The sequence below is a fragment of the Aulonocara stuartgranti genome (genome assembly GCF_965226115.1).
Source record: "Aulonocara stuartgranti genome assembly, chromosome: 17".
Lineage (NCBI taxonomy): Eukaryota > Metazoa > Chordata > Actinopteri > Cichliformes > Cichlidae > Aulonocara > Aulonocara stuartgranti.
Genome location: NC_138953.1, coordinates 34,487,849 through 34,510,170, shown reverse-complemented (window position 1 = coordinate 34,510,170; position 22,322 = coordinate 34,487,849). Strand labels below are relative to the sequence as shown.

The 22,322-nt window shown below is 41.3% G+C and overlaps 1 protein-coding gene and 1 long non-coding RNA gene across 4 annotated transcripts in view; one reads left to right on the top strand and one right to left on the bottom strand.

Moving 5' to 3' along the window:
* Positions 1-6,545, top strand: part of LOC309692292 (uncharacterized protein) — an 88,275-nt gene extending 81,730 nt beyond the window's left edge. The window contains exons 4-5 of one of the 3 annotated variants that reach the window (XM_082510640.1): positions 4,939-5,014; positions 5,658-6,545. In XM_082510640.1, coding sequence (XP_082366766.1) covers positions 4,939-5,014; positions 5,658-5,768 — 187 coding nt within the window. In that variant the 3' untranslated portion in view covers positions 5,769-6,545. Of the gene's footprint in view, positions 1-4,938 lie in introns of all 3 variants that reach the window. The other 2 variants (XM_082510639.1, XR_014272274.1) reach the window with 2 other exon arrangements.
* A 569-nt stretch (positions 6,546-7,114) lies between these two features.
* On the bottom strand, positions 7,115-8,822 carry LOC309691718. The gene is made up of 3 exons (XR_014272096.1): positions 8,733-8,822; positions 8,390-8,566; positions 7,115-7,603 (listed from the first exon to the last, which is right to left on the bottom strand). It is a non-coding gene; the product is annotated as an uncharacterized lncRNA (long non-coding RNA).
* Between the last annotated feature and the right edge of the window lie 13,500 nt (positions 8,823-22,322).

Here is a 22,322-nt window from a genome sequence, read left to right as displayed (position 1 = left end):
TCCATTTTTCACAAACCCGGAAAGTTTTTTGGAGATTTTAGTTGGAGGCGCAGCAGCTCTCTGTGGCTCCTGGAGAAGACCTAGACGGGGGAGTCGCGCTGGTGCACTGGTGAAACTACGTCGGCGAGGATTCCGCACGGCACTCCCCTCCATTCACCTCGCGAATCTCCGCTCTCTTCCAAACAAAGTCGACGAATTACTTCTCTTAAACCGGACTAACAAGGACTTTGCACGCACTGCTGCCCTCTGCTTCACTGAAACCTGGCTCAGTGAGCGAGTCCCAGACGCTGTCTTAAATCTGCCGGGCTTCCAACTTCACCGGGCGGACCGCGAAACAGAGCTTTCAGGGAAAACAAAGGGTGGTGGAGTCTGCTTCTACATTAATGAAGGTTGGTGTACTGATGTCACAGTGTTACAGAAACATTGCAGCCCACACTTGGAAAGTTTTTTCATCAACTGTAAACCTTTTTATTCACCGCGGGAGTTTTCTTCCTTCATGCTGGTCGGAGTTTACATCCCTCCACAGGCCAACGCGAACAACGCACTGTGCGAGCTGGCTGACCAGATTACTACCCTGGAGAGGAAATTCCCGGATTCCTTTACAATTATTCATGGGGATTTTAACAGAGCAAACCTAAACTACGAACTCCCTAAATACAGACAGCATATAGACTGCCCCACCAGGGACAACATCATACTGGATCACTGCTACACCACTCTAAAAGATGCCTATCGCTCTGTACCCTGGGCAGTTTTGGGACATTCTGATCACTGCATGGTCCATCTTATTCCAGTTTATAGGCAAAAACTCAAACGTGCCAAGCCTGTAGTCAAAACTGTGAAGAAGTGGACTAACGCAGCAAAGCAGGACTGTTTTGACTCCACTGATTGGACTGTTTTTGAAGCTGCATCTGAGAACCTAGATGAGCTCACGGACACTGTGACATCATACATCAGTTTCTGTGAAGACGTGTGTGTGCCAACAAAGACCTTTTGCACATACAACAACAATAAACCATGGTTCACTCCTAAACTCCAACATCTTCGTAAGGCCAAGGAGGACGCCTACAGAAGTGGTGACAGGGCCCTGTACAAGCAAGCCAGGAACACACTGACCAAGGAGATCAAAGCAGCTAAAAGCATCTACTCCCAGAAGCTGGAAGAACGGCTCTCAGCCAACAACCCTGCGTCAGTGTGGAGGGGCCTGCAGGAAATCACCAGCTACAGACGCCCCCACCCACTATTGAAGCAAACAAAGACCTGGCCAACGAGTTAAACACTTTCTATTGCAGGTTTGAGACGGACAGACTCCCACGCCCCACCCTCCCCTCCCCAGGGACATTGCTTCAGACATTGACCCCCAACACACCTTCCACCTCTCCTCCCTTCACCCTCACCCTCCCCCTCCCCAATCCAGTCTCAACGACCACCCCCACCCTCCCCAATCCAGACTCAACGACCTCCACCACACCTCTCACCCCCCTTTCCTCCTCCCTGAAACTCAAAATACACACTCAGGATGTGAGCCGACTATTCCAGAAACAGAAGCCCAGGAAAGCCCCCGGACCAGACGGCGTCTCACCCTCCTGCCTCAAAACCTGTGCTGAACAGCTGGCTCCCATCTTTACTCGCATCTTCAACAGATCCCTGGAGCTGTGTGAAGTTCCCTCCTGCTTCAAACGCTCCACCATCATCCCTGTTCCCAAGAAACCCACCATCACAGGACTGAATGACTACAGACCTGTCGCCTTGACGTCTGTGGTCATGAAATCCTTCGAACGACTGGTTTTAACCCATCTGAAAGACATTACAAGCTGGACCCTCTGCAGTTTGCCTACCGGGCAAACAGGTCGGTGGATGATGCAGTGAACATGGGGCTGCATTACATCCTGCAACACCTTGACCGCCCGGGAACTTATGCCAGGGTCCTGTTTGTGGACTTTAGTTCGGCTTTTAACACCATTGTGCCTGAACTTCTTTCCTCCAAACTCTCCCAGCTCAGCGTGTCACCAGCTACCTGTCAGTGGATCACCGGCTTCCTGACAGACAGAAAGCAACAAGTGAGGCTGGGGGAGATCACCTCTGAAACTCGGTCCCTCAGTATTGGTGCCCCTCAAGGATGTGTCCTCTCACCACTACTGTTCTCCCTCTACACTAACGACTGCACCTCCAAGAACTCGGCTGTCAAACTCCTAAAGTTTGCAGATGACACCACTGTCATTGGCCTCATTCAAGATGGTGATGAGTCTGCATACCGGCAGGAAGTTGAGCGGCTGGTACTCTTGTGCAGTCAGCACAATCTGGAGCTGAACACTCTTAAGACTGTAGAGATGACAGTGGACTTCAGGAGACATCCCTCAACTCTGCTCCCCCTCACCATATCAGACAGCCCTGTGTCAACTGTGAAGACCTTCAAGTTCCTGGGTACAACCATCTCCCAGGACCTGAAGTGGGAGACCAACATCAACGCCATCCTCAAAAAGACCCAGCAGAGGATGTACTTCCTGAGACAACTGGGGAAGTACAGTCTTCCACAGGAGCTGCTGATCCAGTTCTACACTGCGGTCATTGAGTCTGTCCTGTGCTCCTCCATCACAGTCTGGTATGGAGCAGCCACTAAACAGGACAGGAGCAGACTGCAGCGGACTGTACGGGCAGCAGAAAGGATCATCGGCACGCCCCTTCCCTCCATCCAGGATCTGTACCTCTCAAGAACCAGGAAACGGGCAGGGAAAATCATCACAGACCCTGCACACCCTGCACACAGACTTTTTGATCTGCTGCCCTCTGGCAGACGGTACAGAGGCCTGCAGACCAGGACCACCCGACACAGGAACAGTTTCTTTCCCCTCGCCATCTCCCTTCTTAACAGTTGACCTGTCACACTGCTCCCACTGCAGCTGCACCTTATGCACATTTTGCAGTATTCATTCCACCTCATTCATTTCTGTATTTTATGTATATAAGTTTAGATTCGTTATTTATAGTTGATTTACACAGCTTTGTGTATGTATGTGTATATATAGACACGTGTGTGTGTGTGTGTGTGTGTGTGTGTGTGTGTGTGTGTGTGTGTGTGTGTGTGTGTGTTTTACATTGCTGTGCTTGAGAGCCACCATCTACCGGAACCAAATTCCCTGTATGTGTCTGCACATATACTTGGCCAATAAACACGATTCTGATTCATCTAGAGCAGCCGTGACCACAGACAAAGACACAGCTGATCCACTTGTGCAACAATAATATTGAGGGTGCATACAGCAAGATCAAAAACAAAGAAACAATTGCTCATTAAGTACAACTGTGGTGCACCATTAAAAGAAATGAAAACGAAGTGTTTCTTCACAAACACCTTCGTGATTTGACTTTTTTGGCGGTGGGTATTTTTATAAATCATGCAAAGCCTGCTCCTTCTCGCACTTAATAATTGCGCCACACACATGGGGCACGGAGGCTTTGTTTACTGTACTCTGAGCCAGCAGATCAATGTTGTGTTTTCTGAGGAGCACTCCCAGCAGATCTCCTGCCCTGCCCCCTTTGATAATTGCTGAGCAGAAGATGTGCGTTTACAGTTACAATTCTGCCAGCTCTGAAACACTTTGGACAGGAATAAAAGTGAAAGGCTGTGAGGTGGATGGGAGCGGGAGAGAATTAAAAAGGAGAGAAAAAAAAATAGCTGGCGGTGTGTTTTTGAAAATGCAAGGCCTGATATGATCGGTGAAAAATCAATACTATTAAAAATGAGGGATGGGTCAACAGAAAGCCCTTCAGTGTCAGATTCAATAAAAGATGGCGCCGGGATAATTAGCCACTGGAAAGCTGGCACAGATCTTCGGTGTGACCTTGCAAAAAATTAACAATCAAAAGATATACTAATTGACCTCTGGGTGACTTATTTTCCTTTATATAATGCATTAAATGTGTGTTAGCCTTGAAAAACTGTCTGCAGATTATAGGGACTAGGGATTGAACCACCAACATTCTGATTAGATGGGCGATGGTAAGTGACAGGAATGGAAGGTACAGTAAAGTGAGGAGAGCTATGCTGTAGTATCAAGAGACCAAAAGAAAATCTCTGAAGCATTGAACATGGTGTGCCGCTAATTGCAAACATTTCTGTCACTAACTTTCGCTGCCAATTTACTCTGACATCTTTAAAGAGTAATAAAAATAAGACTGGGAGACATATTTGAATCGACTTCAACACTCTGGAGAACGATGAAGAAGACTTTGACAGTTTGCAGTGTTTTATTGACGAGTGTTTCAAGCGCATTGTTATGGGGAAACCAAACAGTGCAGACTCCCTCCAACAAACACGCTCCATCTACAAAAAGAAGTGGCCCAGAAGATTCACCAGAGCCAGCTTCACCACAGACCAGTGGCACGGTGAACATTTTGCAGATGACAGACAAATTTTTTTTTTTAAATTTATGGTCTTTTAAACAGGGGTGGCCCAGTACAGGAAAAATGTCAATTTTTTTGAGGCCAATATGGTCACAATGGTTTCCTGAAAGGATTAGTAGTACAATGCGTGATATTAGCCAGGGAAGTATCATTAAGTATTGTTTGACTTGATTTAATAACAAATTTTTGCAGGAATCGATAATCTGGGTAAGGGTTGTTCAGCTGAAGTTTTGTGTACTAGTAACCCCACCCTTACTGCTGGACTTTGTCTATCCACCAGAAGAGAAAACAACCCAATAACTAACCACACACACACACACACGATAGATCTTTAACAGCCAACTCATCATTTATATAGCCACTCAAGCCATATAGGCATGCTCCCTGTATAGCCTTGTCTTCCAGTCAGCCTCCTTGGATAAAATCCAAAAATCCATTAAAAAAAAAAGAGACACTTCTTCTCTGCCATAAGTTGAACAGTCTGTTAGCCGCTGCGTCAGTAATAGTCACTCTTGAACTTGTTTATGAATTCAGAACAAGTCAGATCCTTTCCACCACTTGGCACAGCCTGTGCTCATCCAAGTGCTCTCATCCTAAGAGGAACAACCAGGTAAGCTAATTTAGCATCATCCATCCATCTATGCATTTCCAAAGACAGTCGACATTTCTCTAGGTCCTCAGAGTAGACTTCTAGAGCTGGAAGGGATTGTTCGCATGGGATCTCTGGTGGGGTGGCCCAGTACAAGTATTTGCACTGGGCCACCCCAGAAGGAGGAGGAGCAGCCTGGTGCTGAAGCTTGAGATTGTGAACACAGACTGTAACATACCTCCCATATAAGCCATCTCCTGCAGGTTTACTTTCTGCTGTTTGGAGAGGTGCTGGGGAACTTTGTGTTTTCTGAGGAGCACTCACTGGCTGATAAGATAAGATAAGATAACCTTTATTAGTCCCACACTTGGGAAATTTGTTTTGTCACAGCAGGAAGTGGACAGTGCAAAAGTTATGAGGCAAAAATTAGATGAGTGTCTTCTTAATGGAATTTATGTTTGTAGAGTCCATGTTTATAGACAGATGTTTCAGGTAAAAACTGAACTAGACGCAAACACAGAACACCAGGAATAATGTCTTTTTTTGAATAAACAAAGTTCATTTTTGGAAAAAAATACTTCTAGGGTGTGTTTCTCCACAGTTTGCTTTTCCTACAGATTTTTCTCCGCAGGTTTCCTTTTCCAGCATGGATTTCTCTTCACAGGTTGGCCATGGCAAGAGGCATTTGCAGAGAGGAAAAACAGATTTTCTCACAGAAACACCCACAGAGCAGGAAGAGCTCAACTTTACTACCACAGTGGCAGCAACAATTTGACTGAGAAAAATCTTCTGCCTTAAGTAGTGGGTGAGTAATCATCAGATTGAATGCAGGTGAATGATTACCCAACTGCTTTCAGGTGTGCAAGCAGGAAAAGCACAGGAGCAAGGAAAAGGCTCCGCCTCTGAAACACACACAAGCAGAATTATGTGCTCACATGCCCACAGACTGAGGAGAGAAAGTGAGAGCAAGGAGAGGAGAGATAAATATATATAAAGGCAGGTCAACACAAGAGGACAAGGGAACAATGACAGCTATAGCATCAACAACAGGGTGATAGGATGAAAGACTCGGACATACAGAGGTAAAAGAAAAGGGTGACATAGTCAAACACCAGGAGGTAAAGGGACTACCTTAAAAACAGATTGATGACATTACATGAATTAAGTGCCACATTATATTCTTGCTCAACAGGATTATTTTGACATTTCGGTACCACTTTACAATAAGTCTCCCCTTATAGATGCTAATAAATAGTTTATAGCTATATTATTAATTAATCTGTAAATGCTTTATAAACCATTATTAATGGTTTATTATGCATTAGTTAAGGGTGAGAAAAAGAAAAAAAACTGACCGGTTTCTTGCCAAATAGTGAGCCAAATGTGTTCACCTATATATTTCATCTAGAGTTGCTATATTAAACATTTCAGACTAAGTTACTATCCTGTAAGCACAATCAGCATTTGTAAACATATTTTTTATCATATAAAATTGTACTTCATAAATGCATTATAAATATCCACAACTATCAATCGGAGCTTTGTTGTAAAGTGTAAAGCATAAAACCATTTATTAATGAATAATAAATATTTATAAATGCCACATGGGAGACTTATTGTAAAGTGTAAAGCATAACACCATTTATTAATGAATAATAAATATTTATAAATGCCACATGGGAGCCTTATTGTAAAGTGTAAAGCATAACACCATTTATTAATGACAAATAAACATTTATAAATGCCACATGGGAGCCTTATTGTAAAGTGTAAAGCATAAAACCATTTATTAATGACAAATAAACATTTATAAATGCCACATGGGAGCCTTATTGTAAAGTGTAAAGCATAACACCATTTATTAATGACAAATAAACATTTATAAATGCCACATGGGAGCCTTATTGTAAAGTGTAAAGCATAACACCATTTATTAATCACTAATAAACATTTATAATTGCCAAAAGTGAGTCTTAAATGTATAATGTCACCATTTATAACACTTAGACCTAAATTACAATCAGTGCTTGAAATAACATTTAACTACTGTCAAAAATGTATTGTAAGAGTAACACATGTAACATTAAATGTGTTTTTTAAAATACCAAACAGTCACCCACTCCAAAAAAAGTTCATGCCAGACTGGTTCAAACTGGAAATATTTTTTGTATGTCCTTAAATAAGCGTCCCAGTGGTCCATCAGGGTGTCGCGAACCAAGCCAAGATGACCACTCAAGAACCATCAGGTGTTCCTCCAGCAACTTCTCAGTGCGATTTCCTTAGTCTACGGACATGTCCTTTGATGGTCATCCAAGCCCTTTCGATATGCTGTGTATGACTGCCAGATTGAGGATCTACAAACCACCTGCTGTGATTTACAGTGTAATGTCTGTACCCTATGTTTGTCAAAACATTCTTGTAGGCTCTCCACTCATCACTGATAATGGCACTACCCAACTTAGCATGCTGTCTGATCAGAGGAACAAGGTGGCGCCTTGATCGTTTTTCAACAAGTTTTAACACGAGCCTTCGCCTTTTGTCTTTAATTCCCATCATTCCAAATACCCATTTCTTCCTTTTCCATGCATTTCCAAAGCGTCCACGTGCATACTGAAAACAAAAAGAATAAAATTAAACAGAATATCTACAAAGAAACATTCAAAAAGATGGTTGCTTCTACTAATTTTTTTTACTTATGGTAAAGGTTTCCATGTTTAGAGGACACATTCAGATCTGCATTGATTCTAACAAACCTGTCTGAGAGTTTACCAACCTTTCGCTGATGACGGAGACAGCTTTCATCTATAACCACAAATTCTCTGTCACCACCAAGACGGTGTCCATTGTTTATTCTGTGTCTTTTAATTGCACGTATACAAACATGTCGAATGTGTCTTGCCATGCTACTTAGTGTTCTGGAGCTGCCAGCCACTTCATCATCGATCATATCTATTTGTCTGAGCCTGAGCCCTTGTGAAAATCTGTGATAGAAATTGAGGCAATTATTACTTACTGAGGCCCTAATTTTATTTCACAAGTCTCGTATTGGTGTTCAATTATGAAAGGTGCATTGCTATTAATGTCTACATCTACATATACCTGTAAATGAACTTCATCCAACTGAAAAGAGATGTTTTTGATTTCTCAAAGAGGGAGCTAGTTCTAATTGTTCTGGAAAGTTTCCTATGACTTGCTCTTTTGCAGCACCTGAGAACATACAAATGAGTTAAGTAAAGAAATGGACCCTTAAACAAGAGCATTAATTGAAAAGATAATCACAAAATTAAGTATGAAGAAAATAATAATGAAAAGAGGTTAATGCTCCCTCTTGCATTGATAACCGAAATATTTTGTTATATTTACTACATGCACTACATTATCATGCATTATACATACCACATATATTGGTCTTTCTTCACCACGGAAATCATTTTCATCTTATGGTGACAAACAGGACATCTAAGCTTCTTTTTTAGCAGGTGTTTCTTCTGCAGCCATTTAATGAGCCTTAGTGCCTTATATTTAGTTTGTTTTCCTTCTATTCTGGCGCGCAATCTCATTCCCAGAGACATTCTGGTGGGAAAAAATGAGTAATTTATTTTATTATCACCTCGAAACACCGTAAAATACTCTATGGGAGTCTAGTGCAAATCGGTTCAGAGTTAAAGAACTTCACATGCTATATAAAACAAGCCCTATAATCAAAAATAGTCCCAAGCAAAAAAGAGGATTGTCTCACCTGTTATAATGTATCTCCGACTTTGTTATGTAGATCTAACCCGCTGGATTCATGCTAAAGAAATATGTTCTGCCGCCAAAGGGAGGGAAAACAAATTTAATTTAAACGCAGAGGAGCTTATACAACCATCCAATCACAGTTAACTTTATTAAGGAAAGCCCCTCCTCTCAGAGCGCGACAGGCAGTGGAGCGCTCTGGAAGGTCAAGCCAAAGGGGCACGAACAGACACACTGAAGGCGCTCGTTCAAGTTGCTGCACCATGGATGGAGCAGAAGATAAAAATTTGTGTGCGTCTGCGACTTACACAGTTAGCACACGTTCGAAGAGATACAAAAAGCAGAGACTGGATGATCTAGATTGCACTAAGCCAACGACGTCAGCAGTTAGACATGAAGGTGAGTATAATGCTAGCTAGCTAGCTACCGAGCCATTTGGCTGCTAGCTACAGTGGCTAACTAACATCACATAACATGTGAATAGCTCTATTACTATTGGTTATTCCAAACGATTTATATCACTTAGTTGTACAGTATATTTTTAGTTTTGTTTATGTGCATCATTAAATTTATATTAAACACCCTGGTAAGGCAGTACACATAAGAATTATTTGCCTTGTTTTAGAAATGCCTGAACCACCACAGGTGTATATAACATAACATACAGCCAAAGTGGCTTTTTATAAATTCAAGTTGTAACCGTTTTTAATCAATATTTTATTTGAGTTTCCCAAGTTTAGATTATAAATTATTTTAGTATTGTAATTTAATAATTGTTTGTTCTTTAGATTCTTCTTCTAATCCTGCCCCTACTGCAACTGCCCTTCTTAACAAGGAGCGAGAGAAATTGACTTTTCTTAAGGAGAAACTGGAGTGGCAAAAGAAGAGAATTGAAGAACTGGAAGGAGAGAGAGATTTTCTCCGAAGTCAGCTATCATCCCTTACAAGTATGAAACTAGACTTGTTCCATGAACATTGTTTTTATTTTACAGTCTTCAAATAAACATTAGATAATTTATCAATCCCAGTGAAGTTCCCTTATTGTCATTGTGTTGATTAAAAGATTTTAGTCAGTTAACTTTAAGTGTTGTGCTAGTTCATTCCTAAAGAGATCTGGTTCCAAATTCAGTTCAGCCAGGTCTAACTTGATTGATTCAATTTCATAGTTCATAAGATCATAACTCCAACTTGAACTAGTAATGTAACAGCCTTACAATCAGAATTAATATAGGTTTTAAAAAACACCCAGCACGCCCCTGCGGGCGGTTTATCCTTCAAGCTCGGGTCCTCTACCAGAGGCCTGGGAGCTTGAGGGTCCTGCGCAGTATCTTAGCTGTTCCCAGGACTGCGCTCTTCTGGACAGAGATCTCCGATGTTGTTCCCGGGATCTGCTGGAGCCACTCGCCTAGCTTGGGAGTCACCGCACCTAGTGCTCCGATTACCACGGGGACCACCGTTACCTTCACCCTCCACATCCTCTCGAGCTCTTCTCTGAGCCCTTGGTATTTCTCCAGCTTCTCGTGTTCCTTCTTCCTGATATTGCTGTCATTCGGAACCGCTACATCGATCACTACGGCCGTCTTCTTCTGTTTGTCTACCACCACTATGTCCGGTTGGTTAGCCACCACCATTTTGTCCGTCTGTATCTGGAAGTCCCACAGGATCTTAGCTCGGTCATTCTCCACCACCCTTGGGGGCATCTCCCATTTTGACCTCGGGACTTCCAGGTTATACTCGGCACAGATGTTCCTGTACACTATGCCGGCCACTTGGTTATGGCGTTCCATGTATGCCTTGCCTGCTAGCATCTTGCACCCTGCTGTTATGTGCTGGATTGTCTCTGGGGCATCTTTACACAGCCTGCACCTGGGGTCTTGCCTGGTGTGATAGACCCCAGCCTCTATGGATCTTGTGCTCAGAGCTTGTTCTTGTGCTGCCATGATTAGTGCTTCTGTGCTGTCTTTCAGTCCAGCTTTGTCCAGCCACTGGTAGGATTTCTGGATATCAGCCACCTCCTCTATCTGCCGGTGGTACATACCGTGCAGGGGCCTGTCCTTCCATGATGGTTCCTCGTCTCCCTCCTCTTTCTTGGGTTTCTGCTGCCTGAGGTATTCACTGAGCACTCGGTCAGTTGGGGCCATCTTCCCAATGTATTCTTGGATGTTCGTTGTCTCATCCTGGACTGTGGTGCTGACACTCACCAGTCCCCGGCCCCCTTCCTTCCGCTTAGCGTACAGCCTCAGGGTGCTGGATTTGGGGTTAAACCCTCCATGCATGGTAAGGAGCTTTCTTGTCTTTATGTCAGTGGCTTCTATCTCCTCCTTTGGCCAGCCTATTACCCCAGCAGGGTACCTGATCACGGGCAGGGCGTACGTGTTGATGGCCCGGATCTTGTTCTTACCATTCAGCTGACTCCTCAGGACTTGCCTGACCCTCTGCAGGTACTTGGTGGTTGCAGCTTTTCTAGCGGCCTCTTCATGGTTCCCATTCGCCTGTGGGATCCCCAAGTACTTGTAACTGTCCTCTATGTCTGCAATGTTGCCTTCTGGTAGTTCAATCCCCTCAGTTCTGACTACCTTCCCTCTCTTTGTTACCATCCGACTACACTTCTCCAGTCCGAACGACATTCCAATGTCATTGCTGTATAGCCTGGTAGTGTGGATCAGTGAATCGATGTCTCGTTCACTCTTGGCATACAGCTTGATGTCATCCATGTACAGGAGGTGGCTGACAACTGCTCCGTTCCGTAGTCGGTATCCGTAGCCAGTCTTGTTAATGATCTCACTGAGGGGGTTCAGGCCTATGCAGAACAGCAGTGGGGACAGAGCATCTCCTTGGTAGATCCCGCACTTGATGGTGACTTGTGCTATGGGCTTGGAGTTGGCCTCTAGTGTTGTACGCCACATCCCCATTGAGTTCCTGATGAAGGCTCTTAGGGTCCCATTGATCTTGTACAATTCTAGGCATTCCAGTATCCAGCTGTGGGGCATTGAGTCATAGGCCTTCTTGTAATCAATCCAGGCAGTGCACAGGTTGGTCAGTCTGGTCTTGCAGTCTCGGCTGATTGTTCTGTCTACCAGTAGCTGGTGTTTTGCGCCTCTGGTATTCTTGCCAATTCCTTTCTGTGTCCCGCTCATGTATTGACCCATGTGCCTGTTCATCTTAGCCGATATGATGCCTGACAGGAGCTTCCATGTAGTACTGAGGCAGGTTATTGGTCGGTAGTTGGAGGGGACCGGTCCCTTCTTGGGGTCCTTGGGGATCAGGACCGTCCGGCCTTCAGTTAGCCATTCCGGGTGTCTCTCGTTAACTAGCAGCTGGTTCATTTGTGCTGCCAGACGCTCGTGGAGTGCAGTCAGCTTCTTCAGCCAGTAGGCGTGAACCATGTCGGGCCCTGGTGCTGTCCAACTCTTCATACTGGAGACCCTTTCTTGGATATCTGCCACTGTGATGGTTACTGGACCCTGTTCAGGGAGGTCGCTGTGGTCTGCCCTCAGATCCTCTAGCCACTGAGCATTGCCGTTATGGGTTGCATCCTTCTCCCATATGCTCTTCCAGTATTGCTCCGTCTCCAGCCTTGGTGGTGCTGTTCTCTTATTGTTCCCTTGCCACTGAGAGTACACCTTTGCTGGTTCTGTGGAGAACAGCTGGTTTATTCTCCTGCCTTCTATCTCTCTGGTGTACCTCCTCAAGCGGCTGGCCAAGGCTGTGAGTCTTTGCTTGGCAGTTTCCAAGGCCTCAGGTATGGACAGCTTGCTGTATTTCTTAGGCACCTTATTTGTCGCACCTTTCTGCAACTCCGTTAGTTGGCTAACCTCCCTCCGTGCTACTTTGATCTTGCCCTCTAGCCTCCTTCTCCATGGAGGGTACTGCCCCTTGTCGCTGTTCAACTTGTAGCCAAGCATCTCACTGATCACTGTTGCCGTATTGTAGATGAGCTTGTTAGTGTCGGTAATCGTGGTTGTAGGTATTGCCCGTAGTGCTGCATTAACATCATCTAGCAGACCTTCTGAGGGTACTTCACGTAATCTTGGTAACCGGCTACGGGGGATCCAGGTTTCAAGCTTGGCCATGATCCTATTTTTCAGGTCAGTTCCTCTCGCACTCAACGATCCTTCTCCTATCGCACTTGGGGCTATGTACCCAATCTCGGGTGATGATATCTCCCCCCTGACCTGGCGTCCTGACTTGTATTTGATTTGTATAAATGTGTGTAGAGTAAATAATACAGCTGTGCAGTTTCAGTTAAGGTATAATAATTTATTATATTATAATTATTATAATTTTCCTTTGTTTTATGCCAGTGGTGAATTTAGGGATGGGATTTGTTTCCTTAATATAGTTTTAGCTATCTTTAAAGGGCTTGTATATAAGTTTAGCAATGCTAAATAACTGTTGGTGCTTTATACTTTTTATAGTAATGCCCAGTAATACTTAGAAATGTTTGTTGATCATAAATAAATGTTGACATGTTTTAAACTTTACAACAAAACTCTCTTTTGTCATTTATAAATGTTTATTAGTCATAAATAAATGGTGTCATGCTTTACACTTTACAATAAGGCTCCCATGTGGCATTTATAAATGTTTATTTGTCATTAATAAATGGTGTTATGCTTTACACTTTACAATAAGGCTCCCATTTGGCATTTATAAATGTTTATTTGTCATTAATAAATGGTGTTATGCTTTACACTTTACAATAAGGCTCCCATATGGCATTTATAAATATTTATTATTCATTAATAAATGGTTTTATGCTTTACACTTTACAACAAAGCTCCGATTGATAGTTGTGGATATTTATAATGCATTTATGAAGTACAATTTTATATGATAAAAAATATGTCTACAAATGCTGATTGTGCTTACAGGATAGTAACTTAGTCTGAAATGTTTAATATAGCAACTCTAGATGAAATATATAGGTGAACACATTTGGCTCACTATTTGGCAAGAAACCGGTCAGTTTTTTTTCTTTTTCTCACCCTTGACTAATGCATAATAAACCATTAATAATGGTTTATAAAGCATTTACAGATTAATTAATAATATAGCTATAAACTATTTATTAGCATCTATAAGGGGAGACTTATTGTAAAGTGGTACCGACATTTCCTTCAATGAATTAAATTTTTGGTTATATTTAAGATAAATATATTTGGAAGACTATTCTATATATATGAATTTTAACAGAATAAAAGGAAAAGGAGAATTAGAGTTGCCAAAAAGACAAAAAGTACTCTAAAGTGTAGATGAGGCTATAAGAATAAGATTTAATTTTCCATGCTCAAATTTACCTAATCAGACCTTAATTAACTGTATCTTTAGAAGAAAGCAGTTTAAGCCTCCCACTACTAAATCAGTAATTAATGCATGATCATTAAAATACTTGAGACACACTTCTTAAACATAGCCTGTGATTGCTACTAAAGAGGTTAATAGTTTGAATATAGAAATACAATTGATAGAAATTTGATAGATCAAGAGTTTCAGGGACAGTTCACACCAAAATAGTGAATCTTTGGTGTGAGTTTTGGAGATACTGGTTGCAGAAACGTCTGCCTTCTCAATAATAATTTAACTAAATTGCACTCACTTGGTAATCATTATACCACACTAATAATACAAAACCTGAAAAGAATTAAAAGGCTTGAAAACTGTGTGACATTGTTAATAGTTATTTTCTAAAATAAAATTAAAAAAAATCTATGAAAAATCAAGTTGGTATAATTGGCAAAAAAAATGTGTGTGATAGTGCCTACATGTGTTAAAGTTGCCTGTTTGATCAATCCCAGCATAGTAGGATGTTGATTGTTCCCACTCAATCATAGGAATACTCTGTATATTTTATATATTTTATTTATTGTTTACTCTATTTAATTTGTAAAACATGTATACACACACACACACACACACACACACACACACACACACACACACACACGTTTTTGACGTAGTCAAAAACATATTTAATATATACACCCAGTAATGCATATTGTACATATATTTATTACTCTCAGATTTAGCCATTCTTATATTTTGCTTGTTTTATGTTATTGTATTTTTTTGCACACCTCTGTTGCTTGTGAAGCTCGCACACAAGAATTTCACTCGCATGTACTGTACCAGTGTACCTGCACATGTGATGTGACAATAAAAGTGATTTGATTTGATTTGAATCTTCTGTCGAGGCTTTCCTTGCTAAACTGCTGAAGGAGTTATTAAAAGCTGCTTCACACTGCCTTTGTTCCTGTTCACAACAGTTTGACCAAGGTGATTAGAAAGAGAAAACTCCCTTTGTTGAGATGATAAATCCTTGTGTAATTAGCTTATTTACTACTGCTACATTAGCACAAGTATTTCTGCATGTGTTTGAAAAAAAGACTGCAACATTGTAACCAATCTCACAGCAGGTGACAGTTAGCCAGGCAAAGCTTGACCAGCACACAGTCTTATGTGCATGTGTGAAATACTAAAATATGCTTCAGGGTTTTTTTCCCCTCAGTAGAACATCAATAAGCCCACATATGATAAATGCAAAATTATAATTGTCAGGAAGTCACTGCCGACAATATCAAAAATGGGTGTAGCTGCTGTGATGTAACCTATTAGTTTTGGATTCCTCATTTTTAAGCTTCAGTATCAGCAACAAACCTTACCTTTTCAACCTTAAAGATTTTACTCACAGGCCAAATCTGCAATTTCAGCAGTATTAATGAGCTTTTTAATGCTGTAAATGTTTTTGACATGGAGGTCTGTATGAAATAATTCCCTTTTGTAGCCAGCTTCAAATGGAACCAAGGGTAACTGAAGTTTTTAGTACAAAAGGGCAGTAAACTACAAACTGGATACAAATTGGCAACATGAAATCATTTATTTCCTGGGCTCTCTGTCCTGGTCGTTGTGTCCTTGGGCAAGACACTTTACCCTACTTGCCTACTGGTGTTGGCCAGAGGGGCCGATGGCGCAATATGGCAGCCTCGCTTCTGTCAGTCTGCCCCAGGGCAGCTGTGGCTACAACTGTAGCTGCCTCCACCAGTGTGTGAATGTGAGAGTGAATGAATAGTGGCATTGTAAAGCGCTTTGGGTGCCTAGAAAAGCGCTATATAAATCCAATCCATTATTATTATTATTATTATTATTATATGACAGAACTACTCTGAGAGTAAGGAAAGTGAACACTTTCCCTTTGCTGTGATGCTAATTCGTGTTTTGGGCAAGCACTGCCTCCATGGTTGACCTGACCACACAACACAGAGTTTAATTCCCATGACAGTCTGATGAGATGTAATTATTGATTAGTGGTGCAACGGATGAAAAATCTCACGGTTTGGATCGGATTACGGTTTTAAGTCACGGATTGGATAAATTTTCGGATCAGCAAAAAAGAAAAAAAGACAAAATTTTAACATTTACTTATTAACTTTTCAACTCAAGACTCATTCCACGCAATTATATAAAAACAAATTAAGGTGCAATATAGGTCAGTACAGGGCTTTGTATCTACCACTCCGCTGTGATATAATGAGCGGTCACATAGCTTTCCGTTGACCTGGAGGTCCACCTGTTTGTAGTTGGGCAACAGAAGATGCCTGGGACAGTTCAGCCGTAACTTTAAACTTTTCCTGCTCATACATGCCTGTCACTTAAGTGGACGCGCAACGGGATATCATAGTGTGGCTCAAGCACGGTCATCATAGTTTAAACCCCTTGTTTTGCACAACGGAATACGGCCTCCCGTCTGCAGCTAAACACTCCAGTAGCTTTTGTAATAGCTTTAGCCCGGTCGGATTGGGCAGCAAAGGGCTGTTTAAATGCCGCAAACTCCTCTGCTCCTCCACTTGGACCGCTAGCGCTGGCCATAACTACCGCTTGACAGACTGACCACGCGCACCATACACATATTTTTTTTCCTTCTTTTTTGAATCTTCGGATCACGTGCGTGCTGAACCGTGGAGTGGGATTGGTTCGGATTATGGATCAACCGTGATCAGTTGCACTACATTGATGGTGTCCCACCGCAAAAGAGCTGTGATGCTGGTGCATGTAGACAATAGAAAGCAAATAGCTTCTACAACTAAAAGATGGATATAGTAAGTAGAACGGCAGAATTGCAATGTTTGAACATTTTTTTGATGTGTATTTTTTCTACTTAAATTTAGAACAGCAGTTGAATTAAAATTGAATTTATATGCGTGCTCTTTATTATAATTTGTCATTTAAAGCATTGTAGTTATAATAAGCAATACTTTCACATAATTAGCCATATTGTTAAAAATTCATTGCACTCCACATACAGCATTCAACACAAAAACAAGTCAAAATTATTGCACTGCTACACAGACTCTATACAAGCAGTCTAAAATGGTCTCTCACATATAAATTCAGCGATTTTGAAATGGGAATTTGAGTAGCACACCGTTTTCATGTTGTCCTTTAAAACCCAACATCTGCTGCCATGAGGAACGAAAGAAGTCGAGGTAAGGGAAATATTATTACCCTTTATATCTTTGAGGAGGCAGGAGTCCAATCCAGCCACCTACCCTTGAGATATCGCAGAGACTGGTTGTTTATGGGGCCCTTGAGTGTCACTGCGAAAGTGACAGTGCAAAGGGATCCGCGGGCATGGCAATGAACTGTGTCCTTCTCCAGAGAGAGGGGTAAAGAGAGGTAATTTCTGGAATGATGGGTGCCGGAGATGATGCCCAATATGCTTCAGCTCTTTAGAATTTACAGCCTCTGCAGCACTGTGTAAACAGCTGGGGAGCAAAACGGGGCGCTCTGCAATTTCCTCCCCTGTCCATTTTTTTCCTCTCCTTTTTATAATGCTCAGTCGGCAATGTCCTTGAGAGAACATAATTTTAGATTTCTCTGGAGAAATACTTAGCTATAGTGCCTTGCCTATTGTTTAGATGCCAATATTGCAGTTTTTACTTGCGCATCCATCACCGGTGACAGAGCAGAATTGTTGTGCTAAATGTTTACAGCAGGGCATTGTTGCCCATATAAGCACGCAAGGGTTAAGAATACTGTTGTGTGCAGGTGTTTAATGGATAGTTGTGGATATGACAACAAGAAATTCACTGCTATCTTGATGGAAGGCCATTATTGTGAATCTTTTTTATGATGCCTGTCGGCTCAGAGAGTTCTCTGGAAGATGGAGACTGTTTGCCTTAGTACATCAAATATATAATACATAAGGAGAACTTAATATTAGGCAGCACAATTCACACCTCAGGCTCATTGTCTCAAGGTTTAAATTTATATATAGATATTTTCATTGTCTCCTCTTTGTCTGCATTCACCTTCACACCTGAAGGCTCATTTAGGGTAATCACCCTAAATCATGAGCTGGTTATAATCACCACTTTAGTATGCACTATGGACGGCTCGATTTTCATAATTGCTCACGATTCCTTTAAACTATCTGACTGATCATGACAACAATTCATGAAGAAAAATCTTATTGTCGTAAAAGGAACCCAATGTGCATTACTATGTGCTTGTGTGCCATTTGTTATTTATTGTGATTTTGCAATGGAATGAAAATAGATTTATAAATGGCTTGATCGCATAACTTCTCCTGGAAAGAGCCTTTGCATTCTCTGACCTGGAAGCATACTGACCTTGGTGTTTAATCTTCTTTTACACTTGTGCAGGAAAAGTTTTGCTTTCTCTAGCGGAACCTTTAGAAAATGTAATAGCTGGTACATATTAGATTTAGTTCTTTCCACTTTTGTGCTCTGTAATTCTGTTAAATGCATAGTCTAGCTTTTTAAAGTTTACCTCCACCACACAGAACCAGACCAGAAGTAGTGAAGTAAAGTGTATTAGGTGGTGGGAGGAAAAAAAACAGCTTAAGATAAGATAAACTCAAACAGACTTATTCCTGGAGTGATTTCAGATAACACTGCAACATTCATCAGTTTTCTTTTACTTACATATTTTTCTCCTTGACACAAATACATTTACAACCAAGCTGCCCCTAAGAGCAAGCAATTGGTTACGGTGGGAAGGAAAGGCTTCCTTTTAATAGGAAGAAACCTCCAGCAGTCATCTGGTGGAAAGATGGAGGGAGACAGGACAAAGACACACTGTGGAAAAGAGCAAGAGATCAAAACAAATTTACAATAAATCCTCTTCCAAAAAGTCCAGCAACTGTTCTTATCAGTTACCAGAAATTTACATGCTGTTGTTCTGAGACGTGTTGCTATGAAATTTAAGATGATCTAATATGTTTCCATTTTCTCACAGTTGGTGTGTTTTTGCTGTTCCATTGTAAACAAAATGTGGGTTTATGACATTTGCAAATCACTACATTCTGTTTATATACATCCTAAAAAAACAAAACAAAAAACTTGATGTACTTTTTGTGAATATTTATTTTCCTCTTCTATTTATAAGTATTCTTGATATTTCTTTGCTCGGGGTTGCAAACATATGCTAAAGGCCAAAAAAATTCACAAAGTCTCGAGTCTCACAGGTCAGCTCCCTGTTGGCAGCTGAAAGTGAGCTTGTGCCAAACATCTCGAGGACTGACCTCAAGAAAAATGCATCCCTCACTCTGGCCTGCGTGTCTCACTGGAGACCTGGATGCAGATTTCTGGCGGTAGCTGTAGAGCTCCTCACCTGCTGGTTTTAGCTCTTAGGTCTCAGAGGCCAAACAAGTGAACACATACTTAAAAATCAGACTTGTAGCAATTGAGCAAATTCTAGTTTTGTTCTGAAGAAGCCCAGTTGCTGCTGCAAGTTTGTGGCTGATGGTACACAGCCTGTACCCTACGCAGTGCAGAGAGGCATTATGCAAGGCATTGTGGATCAGGAAGTGGCTCTGTCCACCCACAGGGATGAATCTCAAGAGTGTGTGGATGCGAACAAGTTGTGTGTGTGGAGAGAGAATGAAATATGGTGGTGTATATTAACACTTTCCCCCCCCTGTGCTGTAAAGGTTCTTGCACATTTCTGCTTGGTGCACAACAAAGACCCACTCAGTGACCCCTCACCTTCCATGTACTGCACAATAAAATGTTTAAGTAGCATACCAGCACCAGTAAACTCTAGCTGAATTGCCTCATATTTTCTGTGAAGCTCCACATCCTTGAAGATAAAATAACATTTAAGACTGCAGTAAACAGAGAGAACATGAGATTGAAAAATAAATCTGGGTGTTTTGCTGTTATATACATAAGAACCTTAACATATTGTTTACTTTTATTTTGCATTTTGTGTCATGATTCCCAGAATATGAGCTCTCTTTGGATAAATATCTACATTGCACCCTTGTTTATCAACTTTACTGTGTACTCACTATTGCAACCTTCAAACATTTCCATGCAGAGGGAGATGAGATCAAAAAATAATGAAAAACATAATGCATATTTCAGGCAGAGAGGCGAATGTGATGGAAATGCACGCTGATGATGATTCATGCACATAATGGATCGGGCATCCCAAATGAATGACTCCGTCGCGCAACAATTCAAAGTCATGTTGAGTTTCAGCATCAAACTGTCACCCATGGCTTTTAATTTCACATGTAGCCCCGAGCTGTGGCAGGAGATGTTTTACATCCAACACACCTAAAAATATGACAAAAAATAAACAAAAAAAATAAGGAAACTTATGAACTAGCTTTCTTTATTCTTCTCTTGTTCTGCTATAATACATGAAAGCGCTGGGTAAAAAGCTATCTTTACTGAGCAGAAGGCTTTGTGCAAGTCCTGCACAAATGGCCACGCAGAGGGATTTGCAAATAGGCTACAGCTATTCCATTTGAAACTTTTGTGGTTTTGCCCATTAAAAAGATTATTTTTTAATTGCGGCTTTGAAAATACTTATTTATAATTTACCTGGGCGGCATAAATCTGAGCGAGCACAGACCCAAACTGCTTGTAATCCTGCGTGCTTGTTCAACTGAAGCATGGGGAAATTAAAACATGGCATTTTGTGGCTAGGCTGAATTATATGTTTATAAAAATCAGTAGGGGGGTAGGCGGGCGCCGCTCTTTATAATAAAAACACTGTTTCTCTTCACTGTACTGAAATAAGCACGGGATGTAACAAGGTGCAGGCATGCAGACTGCATGAATTTGCGTGCACTTTAACCTTGGGAATCCCTTTTGGGGATCACCAAATACCTTCACTCGCACGCTTTCATTCTGCTCACAGAAAGATTACCATCGCCTCCCGTGGAGGGAAAGGAATAGGAAAAAGATGGATACAAAGTGCTGGAGTTCATACTTGGACATTCCATTTCATATTCATAGAATGTATAGAAGCATTTTAGCAATGCGATTGGCAGCTATTTTTGCTTCGTCTATTTTACTTGAAAACTACAGACAGGACATTTCAATTAACAATGTTAAACAAGACATAAGGTCTGTAAATTTATCTTAAACCAATATAGACATCTTTTATTTTATGTAACACCCATATATTAAAATTCTCCCTGCACATATTTTGCATTCTAATTAAGGGTGCTCCAAACAGCTTTAATAATTAAACACGGTTGCAGGTGAATATGCATTATTTCACTGACACAACAGAAGAAAGGACAACTATTTTGTAAGCTGTTTGTGTATTTACAACAGTGGCGGATGTGTTTGGCAAATGATGCACAAGTAAAAGTGCAAGATTAACAAGCAGTGTATCCCAGAAAGGGTTACATATCCTGCATCTTAATAAGTCCACGTTTTCCTTTTGTGAAAAAACATGCATGCTAGCAAAAACAAAAGAATGAACACAAAAGCGTGCAGAGACACACGACTTGCACAAATGCACACTGACCTCATGCAATGAAATGTCATCTCTGATTAGCAGGCTGCATGTTTGATGTGTAAATATATTTAACCGGGATCTTATAATTATTTCCCCATTAATTATCATTGAAAAAACAAAGGATTTTTGTAAAGGAGTGTTTTTTTTTTTAACTCATGTATTTCGTGTCCCCATTGTACTTCCTGCAACAAGAAGACACTGTTCACTGGAGTTTGCAGCTAACAAGGTCCCTTTGCAAGTAGTACAGCTCAGAAAATGCTTCCGGTAACAGAAAGTAAGGAGAAAAAATGAGAGAAATGTAAATTAGCTGGTGATTATGCATTCCTTCAAAGTAAATGGAAAAAAAAAAAACTGTAATTACCAGAAACAATGTCCTGGTTACTCTGGATAATCGACAGACCTCGACATCAGTCCTTTTCATATGGGGGTTATTTCTTCAGTGAATAAGACGCTTCAGTGAAAACCGAAGGTCTGCGGATTAACGGACCTATTTTTTTCTGGAAAGGCACACTGCAGAGCCTTTCAGATGTCACTTTCCAATGCTTTAAGCTTCCCTAACAACATTACAGTTACTTTAATTGTATTCCTGTGGCACCAAGGAGGAAAAAACAGGCACAGTTGTTCAAAAATAAGCAAAGCTGCATTCTGACAGAGTTACTCCTCCATATGTGGCAGAGGAAAGATTTGCTGTAAAGGGATGGTGCCATCATAACACACATGCCAATCTTCACTGCCCACTGGGAGTTAAAATAACAGTGTATTTGTTTAAAACTGTAGACCCAGATATGGACTTCACAGGTGTAAAAATAGAAAC